General features: G+C 47.9%; 1 protein-coding gene across 2 annotated transcripts in view; it reads right to left on the bottom strand.

The window, feature by feature from the left end:
- rps6ka1 (ribosomal protein S6 kinase a, polypeptide 1) overlaps nucleotides 1-19129 on the bottom strand; it is a 97386-nt gene that overhangs the window by 46736 nt on the left and 31521 nt on the right. For both annotated transcript variants that reach the window (XM_072457289.1, XM_072457290.1), the window contains 7 exons: nucleotides 15684-15800; nucleotides 12033-12114; nucleotides 10077-10157; nucleotides 9905-9984; nucleotides 6825-6931; nucleotides 5000-5037; nucleotides 2263-2405 (listed from right to left, as the gene is read on the bottom strand). In XM_072457289.1, the coding sequence (XP_072313390.1) occupies nucleotides 2263-2405; nucleotides 5000-5037; nucleotides 6825-6931; nucleotides 9905-9984; nucleotides 10077-10157; nucleotides 12033-12114; nucleotides 15684-15800 (648 nt within the window). The remainder of the gene's footprint in view (nucleotides 1-2262; nucleotides 2406-4999; nucleotides 5038-6824; nucleotides 6932-9904; nucleotides 9985-10076; nucleotides 10158-12032; nucleotides 12115-15683; nucleotides 15801-19129) is intronic.

The following is a 19129-nucleotide window of genomic DNA, read 5'->3' as shown; positions in this document are numbered from 1 at the left end:
AGGCTGAGGAGTGTGATCCCTCTGTAGTTGGAACACACCCTCCGGTCCCCCTTCTTGAACAGAGGGACCACCACCCCGGTCTGCCAGTCCAGAGGCACGGTCCCCGAACGCCACGCGATGTTGCAGAGACGTGTCAACCAAGACAGTCCTACAACATCCAGATACTTTAGGTACTCAGGGCGGATCTCATCCACCCCCGGAGCCCTGCCACCGAGGAGTTTGCGAACAACCTCAGTGACTTCAGCTTGGGTGATGGATGAGCCAGCCTCCGAGTCCCCGGTCTCTACTTCCTCTTCGGAAGACGTGACTGAGGGATTAAGGAGATCCTCAAAGTATTCCTTCCACCGTCCGACGACATCCCCAGTCGAGGTCAGCAGGCCTCCACCCGCACCGTAAACGGTGTTGGTGAGACACTGCTTCCCCCTCCTGAGGCGCCGGACGGTTTGCCAGAATTTCTTTGGTGCCGACCGATAGTCCTCCTCCATGGCCTCCCCGAACTCCTCCCAGGCCCAGGTTTTTGCCTCTGCGACAGCACGAGCCGCGGCTCGCTTGGCCTGCCGATACCCCTCGATGACCTCCGGAGACCTACAAGCCAGAGTGGCCTGATAGGCCTCCTTCTTCAGTCTGACGGCATCCCTTACTTCCGGTGTCCACCACCGGGTTCGGGGGTTGCCGCCACGACAGGCACCGGAGACCTTGCGACCACAGCTCCGCGCAGCCGCATCAACAATGGAGGCGGAGAACATGGTCCACTCGGACTCAATGTCCCCAGCCTCCCCCGGGACATGGGAGAAGCTCTCCCGGAGGTGCGAGTTGAATACCCTACTGACAGAGGGCTCCACTAGACGTTCCCAACAGACCCTCACAATGCGCTTGGGTCTGCCAAGTCTGTCCGGCTTCCTCCTCCGCCAGCGGATCCAACTCACCACCAGGTGGTGATCGGTTGACAACTCTGCCCCTCTCTTCACCCGAGTGTCCAAGACACGCGGCCGGAGGTCTGATGACACGACAACAAAGTCGATCATTGACCTCCGGCCTAGGGTGTCCTGGTGCCATGTGCACTGATGAACACCCTTGTGCTTGAACATGGTGTTCGTTATGGACAATCCGTGGCTAGCACAGAAGTCCAATAACTGAACACCGCTCGGGTTCAGATCGGGGAAGCCGTTCTTCCCGATCACCCCTCTCCAGGTGTCACTGTCATTGCCCACGTGGGCGTTGAAGTCCCCCAGTAGAACAACGGAGTCCCCGGTCGGTGCACTGTCCAGTACCCCTCCCAAGGACTCCAAGAAGGCCGGGTACTCTGCACTGCTGTTCGGCCCGTAGGCCGCCACAACAGTGAGAGACCTGTCCCCCACCCGAAGGCGGAGGGACGCGACCCTCTCGTTCACCGGGGTAAACTCCAACACGTGGCGGCTGAGCTGAGGGGCTATCAGCAAGCCCACACCAGCCCGTCGCCTCTCCCCGCGGGCAACACCAGAGAAGTGGAGCGTCCAGCCCCTCTCGAGGAGATGGGTTCCAGAGCCCAAACTGTGCGTGGAGGTGAGGCCGACTATATCTAGTCGGTATCGCTCAACCTCCCGCACAAGCTCAGGCTCTTTCCCCCCCAGCGAGGTGACATTCCATGTCCCCAGAGTTAGTCTCTGTGTCTGGAGATCTGGTCGCCGAGGCCCCTGCCGTCGACTGCCGCCCAGATCTCTCTGCACCGGCCCCTTATGGATCCTCCTGCGGGTGGTGGGCCCACGGGAGGGCGGCCCCACGTCGCTCTTTCGGGCTGTGCCCGGCCGGGCCCCGTGGGGTAAGACCCGGCCACCAGGCGCTCGCCATGGAGCACCCATCCCAGGCCTGGCTCCAGGATGGGGCCCCGGTGACGCCGATCCAGGCGACGTAAACTGCCTTGTTCGTGTTGTCATCATAAGAGGCTTCTGAACCGATCTTTGTCTGACCCGTCACCTAGGACCTGTTTGCCTTGGGAGACCCTACCAGGGGCATGAAGCCCCCGACAACATAGCTCCCGGGATCATTCGGGCACTCAAACCCCTCCACCACGTTAAGGGGACATCATATATCACTATCATGTCTTTTGTGGATTCTTAGGCTCATTATTTAAATAAAGTTTCTTATTGGCGATCAGGATAAGAAATGAAAGTATTTGACAGGTTTCTGACTTGTACACTTTAGTTTTACGCAGTTATAAAGATGGTTACATAAAAGTACATGTTTTAGTTTTTGTTGAAACGTTTCACTAAATCTGACTCTTACCATGAGTACACCAAATGACCACCAGTCGGCGCTGTGTGTGTGCCCCTGTCGGTTGATGACCTCTGGAGCCATGTACTCCACAGTTCCACAGAAGGAGAAGGCCTTCTTCTCATGGTCGATCGCCTCTTTACACAAGCCAAAGTCTGGACAAAAGAAAACATGTGGTCAAGTTTATTCCTTTCTACTCTTGAAGAGTGGATTTGAGTGACACTTCAGAAAAGCCTTAAACCAGCTCCAAACATCTGGACTTTCAATGTGTGAGCATTGTTCTGACAGTGGCTCTGAATGTATTGAACACAGTTCTACTTTAGTAACAAACTAAAATGACAGAGAAACATTAAAAATGATCTGACACTTCAGATAATGTACGCAGTATTTTAAATATAAGAGCTCTTTCTCACACTCCCACATTAGAGTTTGTAAGTCATGATCCTGAGAGCGAGCGTGCATCATCTGAGCGCACAAGTGTGAATACTTTTATATATCCTACATTTAAAGTTCAAATAAATGAAATCTCAAACTGTCATCACTGTAGTTTGTATGTCCAATTATGTGTGACTCTGTTTGTTCAAATGTTAGAAATAAAACATTGTCTCCAAAGCGTCCGGAGCGGCACATCCCTGACCACTGGCCCCTACATGCTGCTCTTTAGCAGTTCAGAGCTGCAAACGCTGCTACGACCCGCTCCAAGAGTGCACAAGGGGCCGTGCCAGGGGCCACTTCTCCCGTCACCCGGGGGGAGAGGGAGAGAGAGAGAGAGAGAGAGAGAGAGAGAGAGGGGGGGAGAAGGGGGAGAGAGAGAGAAGGGGGAGAGAGGGGGGGAGAGAGAGAGAGCGGCTGAGAAGGGGGGAAGGGGGGAGAGAGAGGGGCTGAGAAGGGGGGAAGGGGGGCGAGAGAGGTGGGAGAGAGAGGGAGAGAGCGGCTGAGAAGGGGGGAGAGAGAGGGGCTGAGAAGTGGGGAAGGGGGGCGAGAGAGGTGGGAGAAGGGGGGAGGGAGAGAGAGAGCGGCTGAGAAGGGGGGAGAGAGAGGTGGGAGTAGGGGGGAGAGAGAGAGGGAGAGAAGGGGGGAGAGAGAGAGAAGGGGGGCAATAGGAGGGTGTGGCACTATTTCACATTTTGTGGTGGTGGTGGTAGTAACAGAGATGACATGTACACGCTCCCATAATGTGTGAGCTGCAGAACGCTCCTGAAGCTCCTGAAGCTCCTGAAGCTCCTGAAGCTCCTGAAGCTCCTGAAGCTCCTGAAGCTCCTGAAGCTCCTGAAGCTCCTGAAGCTCACGAAGCTCACGAAGCTCACGAAGCTCACGAAGTTCACGAAGTTCATGAAGCTCCTGAAGCTCCTGAAGTTCATGAAGCTCATGAAGCTCATGAAGCTCATGAAGCTCATGAAGCTCATGAAGCTCATGAAGCTCATGAAGCTGGGCGTCTTCAGGCCGGTGCAGCTGGTGTGCTTATGTTTTATGGTGATGGGATGGTGAGAAGACATGACACGTGAGAAGACATGACAAGTGAGAAGACATGACACGTGAGAAGACAAGACACGTGAGAAGACAAGACACGTGAGAAGACAAGACACGTGAGAAGTAGGGATGCGTACCGCTACGACGGATCGGATCTAGACTTGTAAAAACGTTTCCGTTCAGGTCCAAAAAAACCGAAACCCCGGTGATTTGGTTCTGGACTCGTATAAAATATAGCGCTCACATACTATATCCTTTTTGTTCTAGAATCTAAACCATCTTAAACCTTCCATTGATCATTAAGCTGTGGCCGCCGCGTGCGATGTTGTGATGGCTAACGTGCTGCGTGTTAAAGGGGCGGGGTCAGCGTGGTCTGGTCTGGGTCTTTGGTCTGGGTGTAAATATGAATGAAATAACTTAAGTGTTATGTTGTGGTGTGATGTATTTGGCATTAAGTAAATACAAAGTAAAGTCAAAGTAATATTGCTTAATTGCTGCATTTATTAATTGGAGTTTATATTTTGTAATAGTATTTTGTATTTGTATTCTGCAGTTGTTAAATATGGTCTGGTGTTTAATGCTGCTAATATGATGTATTATTTTGATGTGTTGTGTAAAATATTTTCATATTCTATTTTTGATACTGTTAAGTTGATGCTTTATAGTTCTAGTTGACTTTTATGCTAGTTTTTGTAACTCTGTGATTTTACACTGTGACTTAATTATTTACACTGGTGTTTTGTCTGTTTGAAGGTTTTTACCTGACTTTTGATGCCAATGGATCTGAACATTAAAGAGTGAAATGTGTCCAAAGGCAAAACTTTGTATCAGATGAAACGGCTGCTTTGACCCTTGACCCAGACTGACCCTGTCAACAATACTCAACATGCTCTTGTTGTTGAGTTGAGTCTTGAGTTGTTCCTCAAGTAATGTGTGTTAACTGTTAAGCTATAGTTTAGCAGCTAGCTAGTAGCTTGTGATTTGTAAGTTGTAACTTCTGTTAAAGATCAGTGAATAAACCAGACAAGTTGAGTTTATTTAAATCTGCAGTTAAGCCTTGTGTTTGATAGTCGTCCTTGTTCAAGTGTCTTCAACTTAATTTAGCCAAGTAGCTTGTGTTACGCTGTTGTAACATTATGCAAATATGGCATGAGTTCAGCCGGACTCATTAGGTCCGGACCTGAACCTAAACCTCTGGATTTGAATCCGGACTTGAACCTGAACGTGGGTTTAGGTATGCATCCCTAGTGAGAAGACATGACACGTGAGAAGGACTGACCTGTGAGTTTGATATGTCCCTCCTCGTCCAAGAGAATACTGCAAGAGACATGACACAATCATGTACTTCCTGTACACATGGGTGTGTACGCAGACTTATGTTCAGTAGCCCAGGAGTATTTGTATGTGTCAAGTTTGAATGGATCGTACCAAATTCAGGCATCAAACAATCGATTGCCAGCCTATTGTTCATCTCAGAGTCTCACTCTTTATCCTAAACAGCTGCACAAATTAGCATTGGAAACAATATCAACATTTTATTCTATTATTAGGCCGCAGTTATTTTATTACTTGGTTTACAGATTTTTAAATGAAATTATATATATATATATATATATATATATATATATATATATATATATATATATATATATATATATATATATATATATATATATATATATATATATATATATATATATATTTTAAATATATGGGTGAGATTTGGGGGGTGCACGGTGGTAAAGGCGGTTAGCGCTCTTGCCTCCCAAGAAGTAGATCATGGGTTCGGTTCCCGGACCAGACCAACATCACATGATCTCTCTGGGTGGAGTCTGCATGTTCTCCCCGTGTTACTGTAGATTCTCTCCGGGTTCTCCGGCTCCTCCCTTCGTCCAAAGACATGTATGTGTTAGGCAAAATTGGTGACTCTAAATTGGCCCTAGTGAATGAATGTGAGAGTGAACTGTCTGTAATGTCTATGTCTCTGGGTTAACCCTGCGACAAGTTGGCCACTGTCCAGGGTGTACCCCGCCTAAGGCCCGAAGTCACTGGGATAGGCTCCAGTCACCCGCGACCCCGAAAGGGAACAAGCGGTAGAAAATGGATGGGTGAGATTTGGCGCGCAGGAGCGTGTAACAGTAGATTTAGCGTGTTTTGCATTGATAGAACTCACGCTTCTAAATGTGCAGTCTAAGTCACGGCAAAACACGCAGGAGAAAATGTGGTAAACGGGTTTAAAATATGTATTTGCAATATAAAGGAGTTGGCGCTGCGCCGAGCAGACAGAGACGGGCGCGCGCGTCTTCACACGCTCTTCCCGGGACCGCGCACAGGACGGACCCAAACTCACGCAGGATTTTGCAGAAAAATTGCTTCACGCGCTCTTTTCTTTTGACTTAATATTGCTTTTTATATTACATTTGAAGCTATTTTACATTGTCGGCGGTACTTTATAAAAAAATATATATAATACTTTATTTTATTTATATTTTGGCAATCAATAATCTAAGTGCGGCGGATCCGTAAACCAAGTAATAAAATAACTAAGGCCTTAGTTACAGTGCAAAGCATTCATTATATTTGATTACAATATTACTTTTGCACTTTTGTTTTGTGTTACTTCTGAGTTAATTTTGTTGGAGACATTTGTATTTTCCCATTTCCCTTTTATTTTCTTGTATTTCTATCATGGACCTGGTGCTTTAGCTCCACGTGAAACACCTTCAGCTGAAGAAATACATAATTTCAAAATCACAAAACTTGATCAATGGAACTGGTGGTATTTGGTCTTTTGGGTGTGAAGCAAGTGTGTGATATTATATCTGTGTCACAGGCACGTTCAGTGTTCAGTGTGGTGCATACTTGGGTTGTGTGTAGTGCATACTTGGGTTGTGTGTGGTGCATACTTGGGTTGTGTGTGGTGCATACTTGGGTGGTGTATAGTGCATACTTGGGTGGTGTGTAGTGCATACTTGGGTGGTGTGTAGTGCATACTTGGGTTGTGTGTAGTGCATACTTGGGTTGTGTGTAGTGCATACTTGGGTTGTGTGTAGTGCATACTTGGGTGGTGTGTGGTGCATACTTGGGTGGTGTGTAGTGCATACTTCTCTGGTTTAAGGTCCCTGTAGATGATGCCCAGGCTGTGCACGTGGTCCAGGCCCAAAGCCAGCTCTGCCAGGTAGAACTTCACGTCCTCCTCCGTGAACATCACCTGCAGCACAGTTCACACGGGTCATTCTGGTCAGCATAGTTCACACGGGTCATTCTGGTCAGCATAGTTCACACGGGTCATTCTGGTCAGCATAGTTCACACGGGTCATTCTGGTCAGCACTGCTCACACGGGTCATTCTGGTCAGCACAGTTCACACGGGTCATTCTGGTCAGCACTGCTCACACGGGTCATTCTGGTCAGCACAGTTCACACGGGTCATTCTGGTCAGCACTGTTCACACGGGTCATTCTGGTCAGCACTGTTCACACGGGTCATTCTGGTCAGCACTGCTCACACGGGTCATTCTGGTCAGCACAGTTCACACGGGTCATTCTGGTCAGCACAGTTCACATACTAACACAGAGGAAAGGTGATCTATGTGAAGAAGTGTGAATTTAAAAAATAAACGAGGGGAAAGTGTGAAATAATCACAAAAAGTAGTCTGTCCTAAGTGTATAATTGATAATAATAAGGGTTGTGCAAGACCCATAACATAATAGTTAAGAAATATCACCCAGACCTTGGACCCCCTCACCAACCCGGAAATGCGGCTTGGTTTGATATTCGCCCCCACCCTTGCGAAGAGCGATCTGGCTCCCCCGCCCAACCCGTGACGTAGTCTCAGAGAGCGCGTGTGTGCCCCGCCCACCCCGGAGACGGTGGGGGTGTAAACAAAATGACTCAATAATCACGTTTTCGATTCTAGCGGCGGTGAAAGACGACGGGGCCGGTCCCCTTGTCATACGTTGCCGCCCCCTTGGCCGTCACTTGTTGCGTTCCTTTGCACTGATAGAACGTGGAAAGTGATCTCAAACGTACATTATGGAGCCCCCAGAGCTATCAGAGTCCACAAACTCCTTGGATGAGCTACACAGAGGTCGATATTTAGAAAAGCTGCGATCAATCAACTCCGATCCATATTTTATGCCTAAATCACGACTCTTCCAGATATCTCCAAGCCCACTGGTCACATGGTTCACAAGTCCACATTTTGATCAAAGGCTCTACGCCTGAATAAAACTTATTATTCTACAGCGTTTATTCTCCGGCGCTCCAGCGCAGGCAGGCGGTGCGTGAGTCTGCATGCCCGGGGTTCGGTCACCTACACCGGGCTGAACAGCTGTCAGCTCCGCCGTGCGCCGCTCCCGCTGCGCGAGTGAGTGACAAACGATAGAACTTCAGATCTAGACGAGAAGAGTCTACTTTGAGCCTAAATAAAACTGATGTTAATTCTACAGCGTGAACAGAACAGAACAGAACAGAACAGAACAGAACAGAACAGAACAGAACAGAACAGAACAGAACAGAACAGAACAGAACAGAACAGAACAGAACAGAACAGACAGACAGACAGACAGACAGACAGACAGACAGACAGACAGACAGACAGACAGACAGACAGACAGACAGACAGACAGACAGACAGACAGACAGACAGACAGACAGACAGACAGACAGACAGACAGACAGACAGACAGACAGACAGACAGACAGACAGACAGACAGACAGACAGACTATATATATATATATATATATATATATATATATATATATATATATATATATATATATATATATATATATATATATATATATACATACATACATACATACATCCCCATCGCGCTCTTATTTCCGGGTTTTTCGGTATCAGAACTTCTCTCCGTTTATTTTCCTGCTGCATCAACTGCCACATAAACCTTCACCATTGTGATAATAGTAAAGAGTGCAATATCATTAATTAAGTTTTGGGCCTCTTTGAGCCGTGTTTAACCTAAATAGCCCCCCCTTCCCCCCTCAGCGCGGAGCCGGGGGGAAGGGGGCGGGAGGCGTTAGACGGGAGGCGGGAGGGGGAGGGGGGATGGTGACGAGTGCCTGGGGTTATGACGCGGTCTTGCACCCATCCCCAGTCAGTTTGGAGATTGGAGGAAAGGAGATAGTCTGTAATATAGCTTAAAAACTGCGGGAATCAATCAAAAAAACACTCTGGGTACATATATGAAGCACAAATAGCAATGTAACAAGGTTAAAAGCTCTGAAAAGTTGATTTTGCATGTTATGGGACCTTTAATGTTGCACATAAAGGTCAACAAATTAAACCCCCCAAAAAGCTGTTTGATTAGATGGTGTTTCCTCCTCCATCCTGATGGCGTTTCCTCCTCCATCCTGATGGCTTTTCCTCCTCCATCCTGATGGTGTTTCCTCCTCCATCCTGATGGAGGAGGAAATACCCACCCATTACACCCATCACACCCACCCATCCCATCAAACACTGCCATAGAAGTATGTGCGTTTTGGTTTACAGGCATTTGGAATAGGATGAAAACCTAAGCTTTGTCATTCACATTTAAAATTTGGCACACTTGTTCTCCACATCACACTGAACATAAAAGCCAATGGGGCCATAACTCTCTTGAACCGTTGAGTGAGGGAGGGGTGATGTAGGCGGGGCATCAGAGGCCTTATTCGCCACGCGCAGCTTTAATTATTATTATTACTGATAATAATAATACTAGGCTTACCACTATTAATAATGATACCAATTCATAAATCACCGCCCCTGAAATGTCCTGAATATATATTGGCCCATGGTATCCACTGGCACTGGCCCCTCAGTAGAAAAAATGCACTGCATCAGACTAGCCTAAGTCCCGCTCTCTGAGCTCGACGACTGAGTCTGACAGATTTTTTTAATGGTTGCACCAACAATCATGAATTAAGTAGATATTTTCAATGTTAGGTTTTACATATTTACACATTTCATTTATTCAGAGTCCATGAAATTAATTCATTGTTCAATTTAAATTAATGAATGACATGTACAGAATAACTGTAACATTTACATTTAATATTGTCATTTGATCTTTGAAAACCTAGTTAAAATGCACAATGTGTCTGAAGTATGTGTGTAAATAATACATGCATCACAAATGTCATTCTCTCATCATAAAAAAGAGAAAGAATGACCCACCTCTTTGGAGAGTCGAGTGAAGAGATCGCCTCCTCTGAGAAAGTCCAGGATCAAGTATAACTTTCCTTCAGTCTGAAAAGCTAACAACACGGTATGTCCGCATGAGATCAACAGAAAGAATAATGTCAAATGTATCATCAATAAAACGATGTATATTTCATCCCAGACGCACCATAGTGCAGTTTGACCACAAAAGGGTGGTTGACGTCAGCGAGGATGTCCCTCTCCATCTTGGTCCGGACTCGGTCTCGCACTAAAACACAGTGAAAGTTACGTTTTGAATGTTCCACTGAATTAAACGGTTTTTATGTTGGTGTAATGCCTCATTTGTCCAGCAGGGGTCAGTGTAGAGAAAGATTCAGTCGTTTCATCTGGACATTTAGGAAACACAAGACGTTTTGACTCTCACACACACAAACCTATACGCACGCACACACCTATACGCACGCACACACCTATACGCACGCACACACAAACACCTATACGCACGCACACACCTATACGCACGCACACACACACACCTATACGCACGCACACACCTATACGCACGCATACACACACACCTATACGCACGCACACACACACACCTATACGCACGCACACACCTATACGCACGCACACACCTATACGCACGCACACACCTATACGCACGCACACACACACCTATACGCACGCACACACACCTTTACGCACACACCTACACACACCTATACGCACACACCTACACACACCTATACGCACGCACACACACCTATACGCACGCACACACACACCTATACGCACACGCACACACCTATACGCACACACGCACTCCTATACGCACACACACACCTATACGCACACACACACACACACCTATACGCGCACACACACACCTATAAGCACGCACACACACCTATAAGCACGCACACACACCTATAAGCACGCACACACACACACACACACACCGATTTGCACACACACACACACACACACACACACACACGCACGCACACACACACACACCTATACGCGCACACACACCTATACGCACGCACACACACCTATACGCACGCACACCTACACACCTATACGCACACCTATACGCACGCACACACCTATACGCACACACACAAACACCTATACGCACGCACACACCTATACGCACGCACACACCTATAAGCACGCACACACCTATACGCACGCACACACCTATACGCACGCACACACACACACACCTATACGCACGCACACACCTATACGCACACACACACAAACAGCTATACGCACGCACACACCTATACGCACGCACGCACCTATACGCACGCACGCACCTATACGCACGCACACACCTATACGCACGCACACACCTATACGCGCACACACACACGCACGCACCTATACGCACGCACGCACCTATACGCACGCACGCACCTATACGCACGCACACACAAACACCTATACGCACGCACACACCTATACGCACGCACGCACCTATACGCACGCACACACCCGCACCCGGGCACGCAACATGGAAGGAGCTAAATAAAGATGTTAAACTGGTTGGCACATGAGGTTTTGCACCTCGCAGCAGTGAGATCTGGATAAGTCTGGATAAAAAAGATATAGAAGTGTTTTACCAAATTGTAAAAGAAAAATCACTTGAAAAACTTATATAAGTTAAAAGAACCCTTTGACCCGGAGAAACAGGACTTTTATAGTTTTTTACAAATAAGGAGTTATTCTAACCAAGAAATTAAACAAAGCAACGACAACCATAGTACTTTAATTGAAATATTTTTTTAAGTTTATCATTCGGATCTTTCAAGGAGATTAATATATAAATTGTATAAATGTATTGATTCAGGCAGCCACTCTAATTACATTAAAACTATGTGAAAGAGTTGCGTTTGAAAATCATTGTGTGTTTATTCTACTTGTGTTCTTGAGTTTGATTGACACCTGTCATTTTGAATTGTGTTTAGTCGTTTGTTCATTTTCATAGACAATAATATACAGAAAATTACTTTTTGGGGCGTAGGCGTGAAATGAGGATAAGAGAGCAGGGAGGACATGCAGCAAATGGTCAGAGCCCATCGCACACAGAGCCCAGATCCCTGGAGACCAGCGAGGGGCACCGGCTTTATACCTTTGAGCGTGGCCTTCTTCAGGACCTTCATGGCGTAGAGCTGCTGCGCGTCAGGCTCCGTCACCTTTCGAACCAAAAACACCTGCAAAGACAACATTTGTGTTGTCCCCTCAGATTTTGATCTGAGGGGACAACAGGAACACACATCTGAGGGGCCATGTGTAATATATATATATATATATATATATATATATATATATATATATATATATATATATATATATATATATATATATATATATATATATATATATATATATATATATATATATATATATATATATATATATATATATATATATATATATATATATATATATATATATATATATATATATATATATATATATATATATATATATATATATGTATATGATGACAACACAAAAAAGGCAGTTTACGTCGCCCGGATCGGCGTCACCGGGGCCCCATCCTGGAGCCAGGCCTGGGATGGGTGCTCCATGGCGAGCGCCTGGTGGCCGGGTCTTACCCCACGGGGCCCGGCCGGGCACAGCCCGAAAGAGCGACGTGGGGCCGCCCTCCCGTGGGCCCACCACCCGCAGGAGGATCCATAAGGGGCCGGTGCAGAGAGATCTGGGCGGCAGTCGACGGCAGGGGCCTCGGCGACCAGATCTCCAGACACAGAGACTAACTCTGGGGACATGGAATGTCACCTCGCTGGGGGGGAAAGAGCCTGAGCTTGTGCGGGAGGTTGAGCGATACCGACTAGATATAGTCGGCCTCACCTCCACGCACAGTTTGGGCACTGGAACCCATCTCCTCGAGAGGGGCTGGACGCTCCACTTCTCTGGTGTTGCCCGCGGGGAGAGGCGGCGGGCTGGTGTGGGCTTGCTGATAGCCCCTCAGCTCAGCCGCCACGTGTTGGAGTTTACCCCGGTGAACGAGAGGGTCGCGTCCCTCCGCCTTCGGGTGGGGGACAGGTCTCTCACTGTTGTGGCGGCCTACGGGCCGAAGAGCAGTGCAGAGTACCCGGCCTTCTTGGAGTCCTTGGGAGGGGTACTGGACAGTGCACCGACCGGGGACTCCGTTGTTCTACTGGGGGACTTCAACGCCCACGTGGGCAATGACAGTGACACCTGGAGAGGGGTGATCGGGAAGAACGGCTTCCCCGATCTGAACCCGAGCGGTGTTCAGTTATTGGACTTCTGTGCTAGCCACGGATTGTCCATAACAAACACCATGTTCAAGCACAAGGGTGTCCATCAGTGCACATGGCACCAGGACACCCTAGGCCGGAGGTCAATGATCGACTTTGTTGTCATGTCATCTGACCTCCGGCCGCGTGTCTTGGACACTAGGGTGAAGAGAGGGGCAGAGTTGTCAACCGATCACCACCTGGTGGTGAGTTGGATCCGCTGGCGGAGGAGGAAGCCGGACAGACTTGGCAGACCAAAGCGCATTGTGAGGGTCTGTTGGGAACGTCTAGTGGAGCCCTCTGTCAGTAGGGTGTTCAACTCGCACCTCCGGGAGAGCTTCTCCCATGTCCCGGGGGAGGCTGGGGACATTGAGTCCAAGTGGACCATGTTCTCCGCCTCCATTGTTGATAAGGCTGCTCGGAGCTGTGGTCGCAAGGTCTCCGGTGCCTGTCGTGGCGGCAACCCCTGAACCCGGTGGTGGACACCGGAAGTAAGGGATGCCGTCAGACTGAAGAAGGAGGCCTATCAGGCCACTCTGGCTTGTAGGTCTCCGGAGGTCATCGACAGGAATCGGCAGGCCAAGCGAGCCGCGGCTCGTGCTGTCGCAGAGGCAAAAACCCGGGCCTGGGAGGAGTTCGGGGAGGCCATGGAGGAGGACTATCGGTCGGCACCAAAGAAATTCTGGCAAACCGTCAGGCGCCTCAGGAGGGGGAAGCAGTGTCTCACCAACACCGTTTACGGTGCGGGTGGAGGCCTGCTGACCTCGACTGGGGATGTCGTCGGACGGTGGAAGGAATACTTTGAGGATCTCCTTAATCCCTCAGTCACGTCTTCCGAAGAGGAAGTAGAGACCGGGGACTCGGAGGCTGGCTCATCCATCACCCAAGCTGAAGTCACTGAGGTTGTTCGCAAACTCCTCTGTGGCAGGGCTCCGGGGGTGGATGAGATCCGCCCTGAGTACCTAAAGTATCTGGATGTTGTAGGACTGTCTTGGTTGACACGTCTCTGCAGCATCGCGTGGCGTTCGGGGACCGTGCCTCTGGACTGGCAGACCAGGGTGGTGGTCCCTCTGTTCAAGAAGGGGGACCGGAGGGTGTGTTTCAACTACAGAGGGATCACACTCCTCAGCCTCCCGGGTAAGGTCTATTCCAAGGTACTGGAGAGGAGAATCCGACCGATAGTCGAACCTCGGATTCAGGAGGAGCAGAGTGGTTTTCGTCCCGGACGTGGAACACTGGACCAGCTCTATACCCTCCATCGGGTGCTCGAGGGTTCATGGGAGTTTGCTCAACCAGTCCACATGTGCTTTGTGGATCTGGAGAAGGCTTTCGACAGTGTCCCTCGGGGGTGTCCTTTGGGGGGTGCTCCGGGAGTACGGGGTCCGGGGCCCTTTGCACAGGGCTGTCCGGTCCCAGTATGACCGGAGCAGGAGCTGTGTTCGCATTGCCGGCAGTAAGTCAGACCTGTTCCTAGTGCATGTTGGACTCCGCCAGGGCTGTCCTTTGTCACCGGTTCTGTTCATAATTTTTATGGACAGAATTTCCAGGCACAGTCAGGGGTCGGAGGGTGTCCGGTTTGGGGACCACAGGATCTCATCTCTGCTGTTTGCAGACGATGTTGTCCTGATGGCTCCATCAAACCCGGACCTGCAGCTGCACTGGGACGGTTTGCAGCCGAGTGTGAAGCGTCTGGGATGAGAATCAGCACCTCCAAATCCGAGGCCATGGTTCTCGACCGGAAAAAGGTGGCTTGCCCTCTCCAGGTGGGTGGGGTGTCCTTGCCCCAAGTGGAGGAATTCAAGTATCTCGGGGTCTTGTTCACGAGTGAGGGAAGGATGGAGCGTGAGATCGACAGTTGGATCGGTGCAGCGGCTGCAGTGATGCAGCCGCTGCATCGGACCGTTGTGGTGAAGAGGGAGCTGAGCCGAAAGGCAAAGCTCTCTATTTACCGGTCGGTCTACATTCCTACCCTCACCTATGGTCATGAGCTTTGGGTAGTGACCGAAAGAACAAGATCGCGGATACAAGCGGTCGAAATGAGTTTCCTCCGCCGTGTGGCTGGGCGCTCCCTTAGAGATAAGGTGAGGAGCTCGGCCACACGGGGGGAGCTCGGAGTAGAGCTGCTGCTCCTCCACGTCGAGAGGAGCCAGCTGAGGTGGCTCGGGCATCTGTTCCGAATGCCTCCTGGGCGCCTCTCTCGGGAGGTGTTTCAGGCATGTCCCACCGGGAAGAGGCCCCGGGGAAGACCCAGGACACGCTGGAGAGACTATGTCTCTCGGCTGGCCTGGGAACGCCTCGGGATCCCCCCCGGAGTGTCTGGGGAGACGGAGGTCTGGGAGTCCCTGCTCAGACTGCTGCCCCCGCGACCCGGCCCCGGATAAAGCGGCAGAAGATGGATGGATGGAATAATTAATATATAATATATATATATATATATATATATATATATATATATATATATATATATATAGGTGAATAGATGAAGTGTTATGTACCTTTCCAAAGGAGCCTTGTCCCAGGACCTTGAGCAGCTCAAACTGTGAGGCATCAGCCTTCTCTGATCCCTCCTTCACCACGTGAGTGATGTTGATCTCCTTAATGTCCCCGTCATCCTGAAAACACACAGGACAAAACACATGATGTATTTTATTTATAAAAGTTATAAAAAGCAACAGGGGCGAGTCCAGCTTTGGCTGCTGCACAAAAGAGACACAAGTTTGGTCAAAATATTGCACTAAACAGTTTTAATATCAAAACCAGCTGGACAGCTTTGCTTGTGTTGTTCTGTGGTTCTAGATATTAGAACGGCGTTTGACAATATCAATCATGAAATACTCTTGACAAAATATACTTTAAATTCACATAGATGCAATTCAAGCAGGCATGTTCAAACTACGCCCCGGGGGCCAAATGCGGCCCTCCGGCTTCCGGCGAAGTTGGTCCAAACAACAAAAGTAGTACTTTTTACTGTAAAATTGGTGAAATGAAAGCATGTTGATGTTGTCTGCAGGCGGCTGTGGCACGGAGCACGGCTGGTGTTTGATCCATGGTGCACTACGACTTTACCATGGAGACCGTACAGGTTTATCCTACAGTCTGTGGATGATGCGTAACAGGAAAGCTGCTGCTAAACGACAGTGTCTTGTCTTGTAATTAACACACACGTAACACATCGTTTTAAAGGCCAAGAAACACTTGAACATCTGTTGCAGGCTTTTATGTAGCCCTGGCCATGGTGCTGAAAGTGAACTGCTCACGTCCCTTTGAATTGGAACATTGACACCGGCCCCTAAACTATGACTTTATTCACATAAATCTATTACTTTATTCTCGTTAAATTCTGAGTTTATTCTTGTTAAATTACAACTTTTTTCTGGCTTCGACTTTAATCTCATATGATTATGACTTTACTGTCAAAATTACTTTGTAATACAAAAGAATGGAACAAATCCTCCCAAACTGAATCCACAAAGATCAGACAGGATTCATGACAAACGACAAACACAAGACGACATAAGACGATCCTCACACACAAAGAGACAAATACAAACACAACTAAACAAAGATGTGATCATTATTTTAGACGCTGAGAAGGATTTTGATTCTGTAGCTGGTCTTATTAATTTAAAGTGATAAACAAATTTCAAATCAATGATTTCATTAGTTATTATAATTAATAACTCATAACCAGGGCTAACTCATAACCAGGGCTAACTCATAACCAGGGCTAACTCATAACCAGGGCTCAAAGCTGTGGTGGCTCAGTCAAACAGTGTCATGGAGCTCCTGTGTCATGGAGCTCCTGTGCCATGGAGCTCCTGTGCCATGGAGCTCCTGTGCCATGGAGCTCCAGTGCCATGGAGCTCCAGTGCCATGGAGCTCCAGTGACATGGAGCTCCAGTGTCATGGAGCTCCTGTGTCATGGAGCTCCTGTGCCATGGAGCTCCTGTGCCATGGAGCTCCTGTGCCATGGAGCTCCAGTGCCATGGAGCTCCAGTGCCATGGAGCTCCAGTGACATGGAGCTCCAGTGTCATGGAGCTCCAGTGTCATGGAGCTCCTGTTATTAAACACAGTAATGACCATTATAATCCTCTGACTGATATATTTATCAAGGCTTATAAATCAGAACTTTCAAGAAGATTAATATCTAAATGTTATCAATGCATTCATCATTGCTCCTGTGTCATGGAGCTCCTGTGCCATGGAGCTCCTGTGCCATGGAGCTCCTGTGCCATGGAGCTCCAGTTCCACGGAGCTCCAGTTCCACGGAGCTCCAGTTCCACGGAGCTCCAGTTCCACGGAGCTCCAGTTCCACGGAGCTCCAGTGTCACGGAGCTCCAGTTTCACGGAGCTCCAGTGTCACGGAGCTCCAGTGTCACGGAGCTCCAGTGTCACGGAGCTCCAGTGTCACGGAGCTCCAGTGTCACGGAGCTCCAGTTTCACGGAGCTCCAGTGTCACGGAGCTCCAGTGTCACGGAGCTCCTGTTATTAAACACAGTAATGACCATTATAATCCTCTGACTGATATATTTATCAAGACTTATAAATCAGAACTTTCAAGAAGATTAATATCTAAATGTTATCAATGCATTACTAATCTGGAGAAAATACTCTACTAAATATATTAAAAAGAAATGGGAAAGAGAAGATCATCTTGTTTCGACAGACAAGGAATGGGAAAGCATAAAGGAATTTTGTTGGAAAAATGTGTCACGTTTCTTTATAACCTCATGTAAAAATACTCATTGTTCACCAGGAAATGCAACTGTTGTAGAAACAGCGTCACCAGGAGGCCAACCACTGTCACATGTTCTGGGACTGTCCTGTCAATCACAAACATGTGACTGAAGTTCATAAAGCTCTGCCACTATTACAGACATTCCCGTCCCTCTGAACTTCAGAAATAAGTACTTGGGCCTCAAAACTTCTGCCATAGACACAATAAATTGATACGTTTGGAACACATTTTGTGTGGCAGGAAATAAGAACATCACAGAGAAAAAGACGACGCAAACCTCATCATCGACTGACAGAGGAACAGACAGACAGACTTCATTTGGAAATGGACAAATTTGACTGACTTTGGACTAAAGGATCTTCTTTTTGTAATGAATATTTTTTCTCTGTTGATGATTATTATTTGATGTATATTTGTGTTCTTGTCGTCTTTTTTGCTCTGGTCGTATTGTCTGCTGTTGTTTCCTGTGTTTGAACTCGATGGGACCTGAATGTGGGATTTTATTTATGTTTTGTGTCATTATCATTATATCTGTAATTATTATCTTGTCTTGCTCTCTGGTCATGTCATTGTGTTCTGTGTTTATGTACATTTCAAAAATAGAGGAAGGAAAGGGAAAAGGGTGTTGTGTGACGAGAGGTGGACATCACATAAGTTGAGTTTCTTGAGCTGCATGTAGAGCTAAAATGAGCAGAAGTACTACTGTTTACTGTAGGTTTGGATCATTCTGCCATAACTCATAACTCATAACCAGGACTCAAAGCTGTGGTGGCTCAATCAAACATTCTGGAGGATTCCCTTCATTGTCATGTGCTCACAACTATTGTGATATTACCCCTTTTTACATATCTCAAATCATTATTTTGAACATTCATTCATTTTCTATCTCTTGTCCCCGTTATGGGTCGCGGGTGACTGAGCCTGTCCCAGTAACTTTGAGAGGAGAGGCCAGCTCGCCGCAGGGTAAATAAAATACATTTTTCAAACAGTGAAAGCCCAGATCACCAGGATGTGCATTGACCTGGAGCTGATCTGCTGTTGGTGGAGGGAGATTGACGAAATGAAGAAATGACTCGCAAAATGAAGGCCCCGACTGTATCGAGATATCCGTACTTCAATACTGATACTCCCATCCTTAATGCAGAGGTGCATAGAGTAGCCTCCTCAAATGAAACTAATGTTTCTTCAAAATGATATTACTC

This window comes from Eucyclogobius newberryi, unplaced genomic scaffold, assembly GCF_026437365.1.
Source record: "Eucyclogobius newberryi isolate DKJ021-1_F unplaced genomic scaffold, fEucNew1.0.hap1 SCAF_21, whole genome shotgun sequence".
Lineage (NCBI taxonomy): Eukaryota > Metazoa > Chordata > Actinopteri > Gobiiformes > Gobiidae > Eucyclogobius > Eucyclogobius newberryi.
Note: the sequence above shows the minus strand (reverse complement) of the source record. Positions and strands in the feature narration are given on the sequence as shown.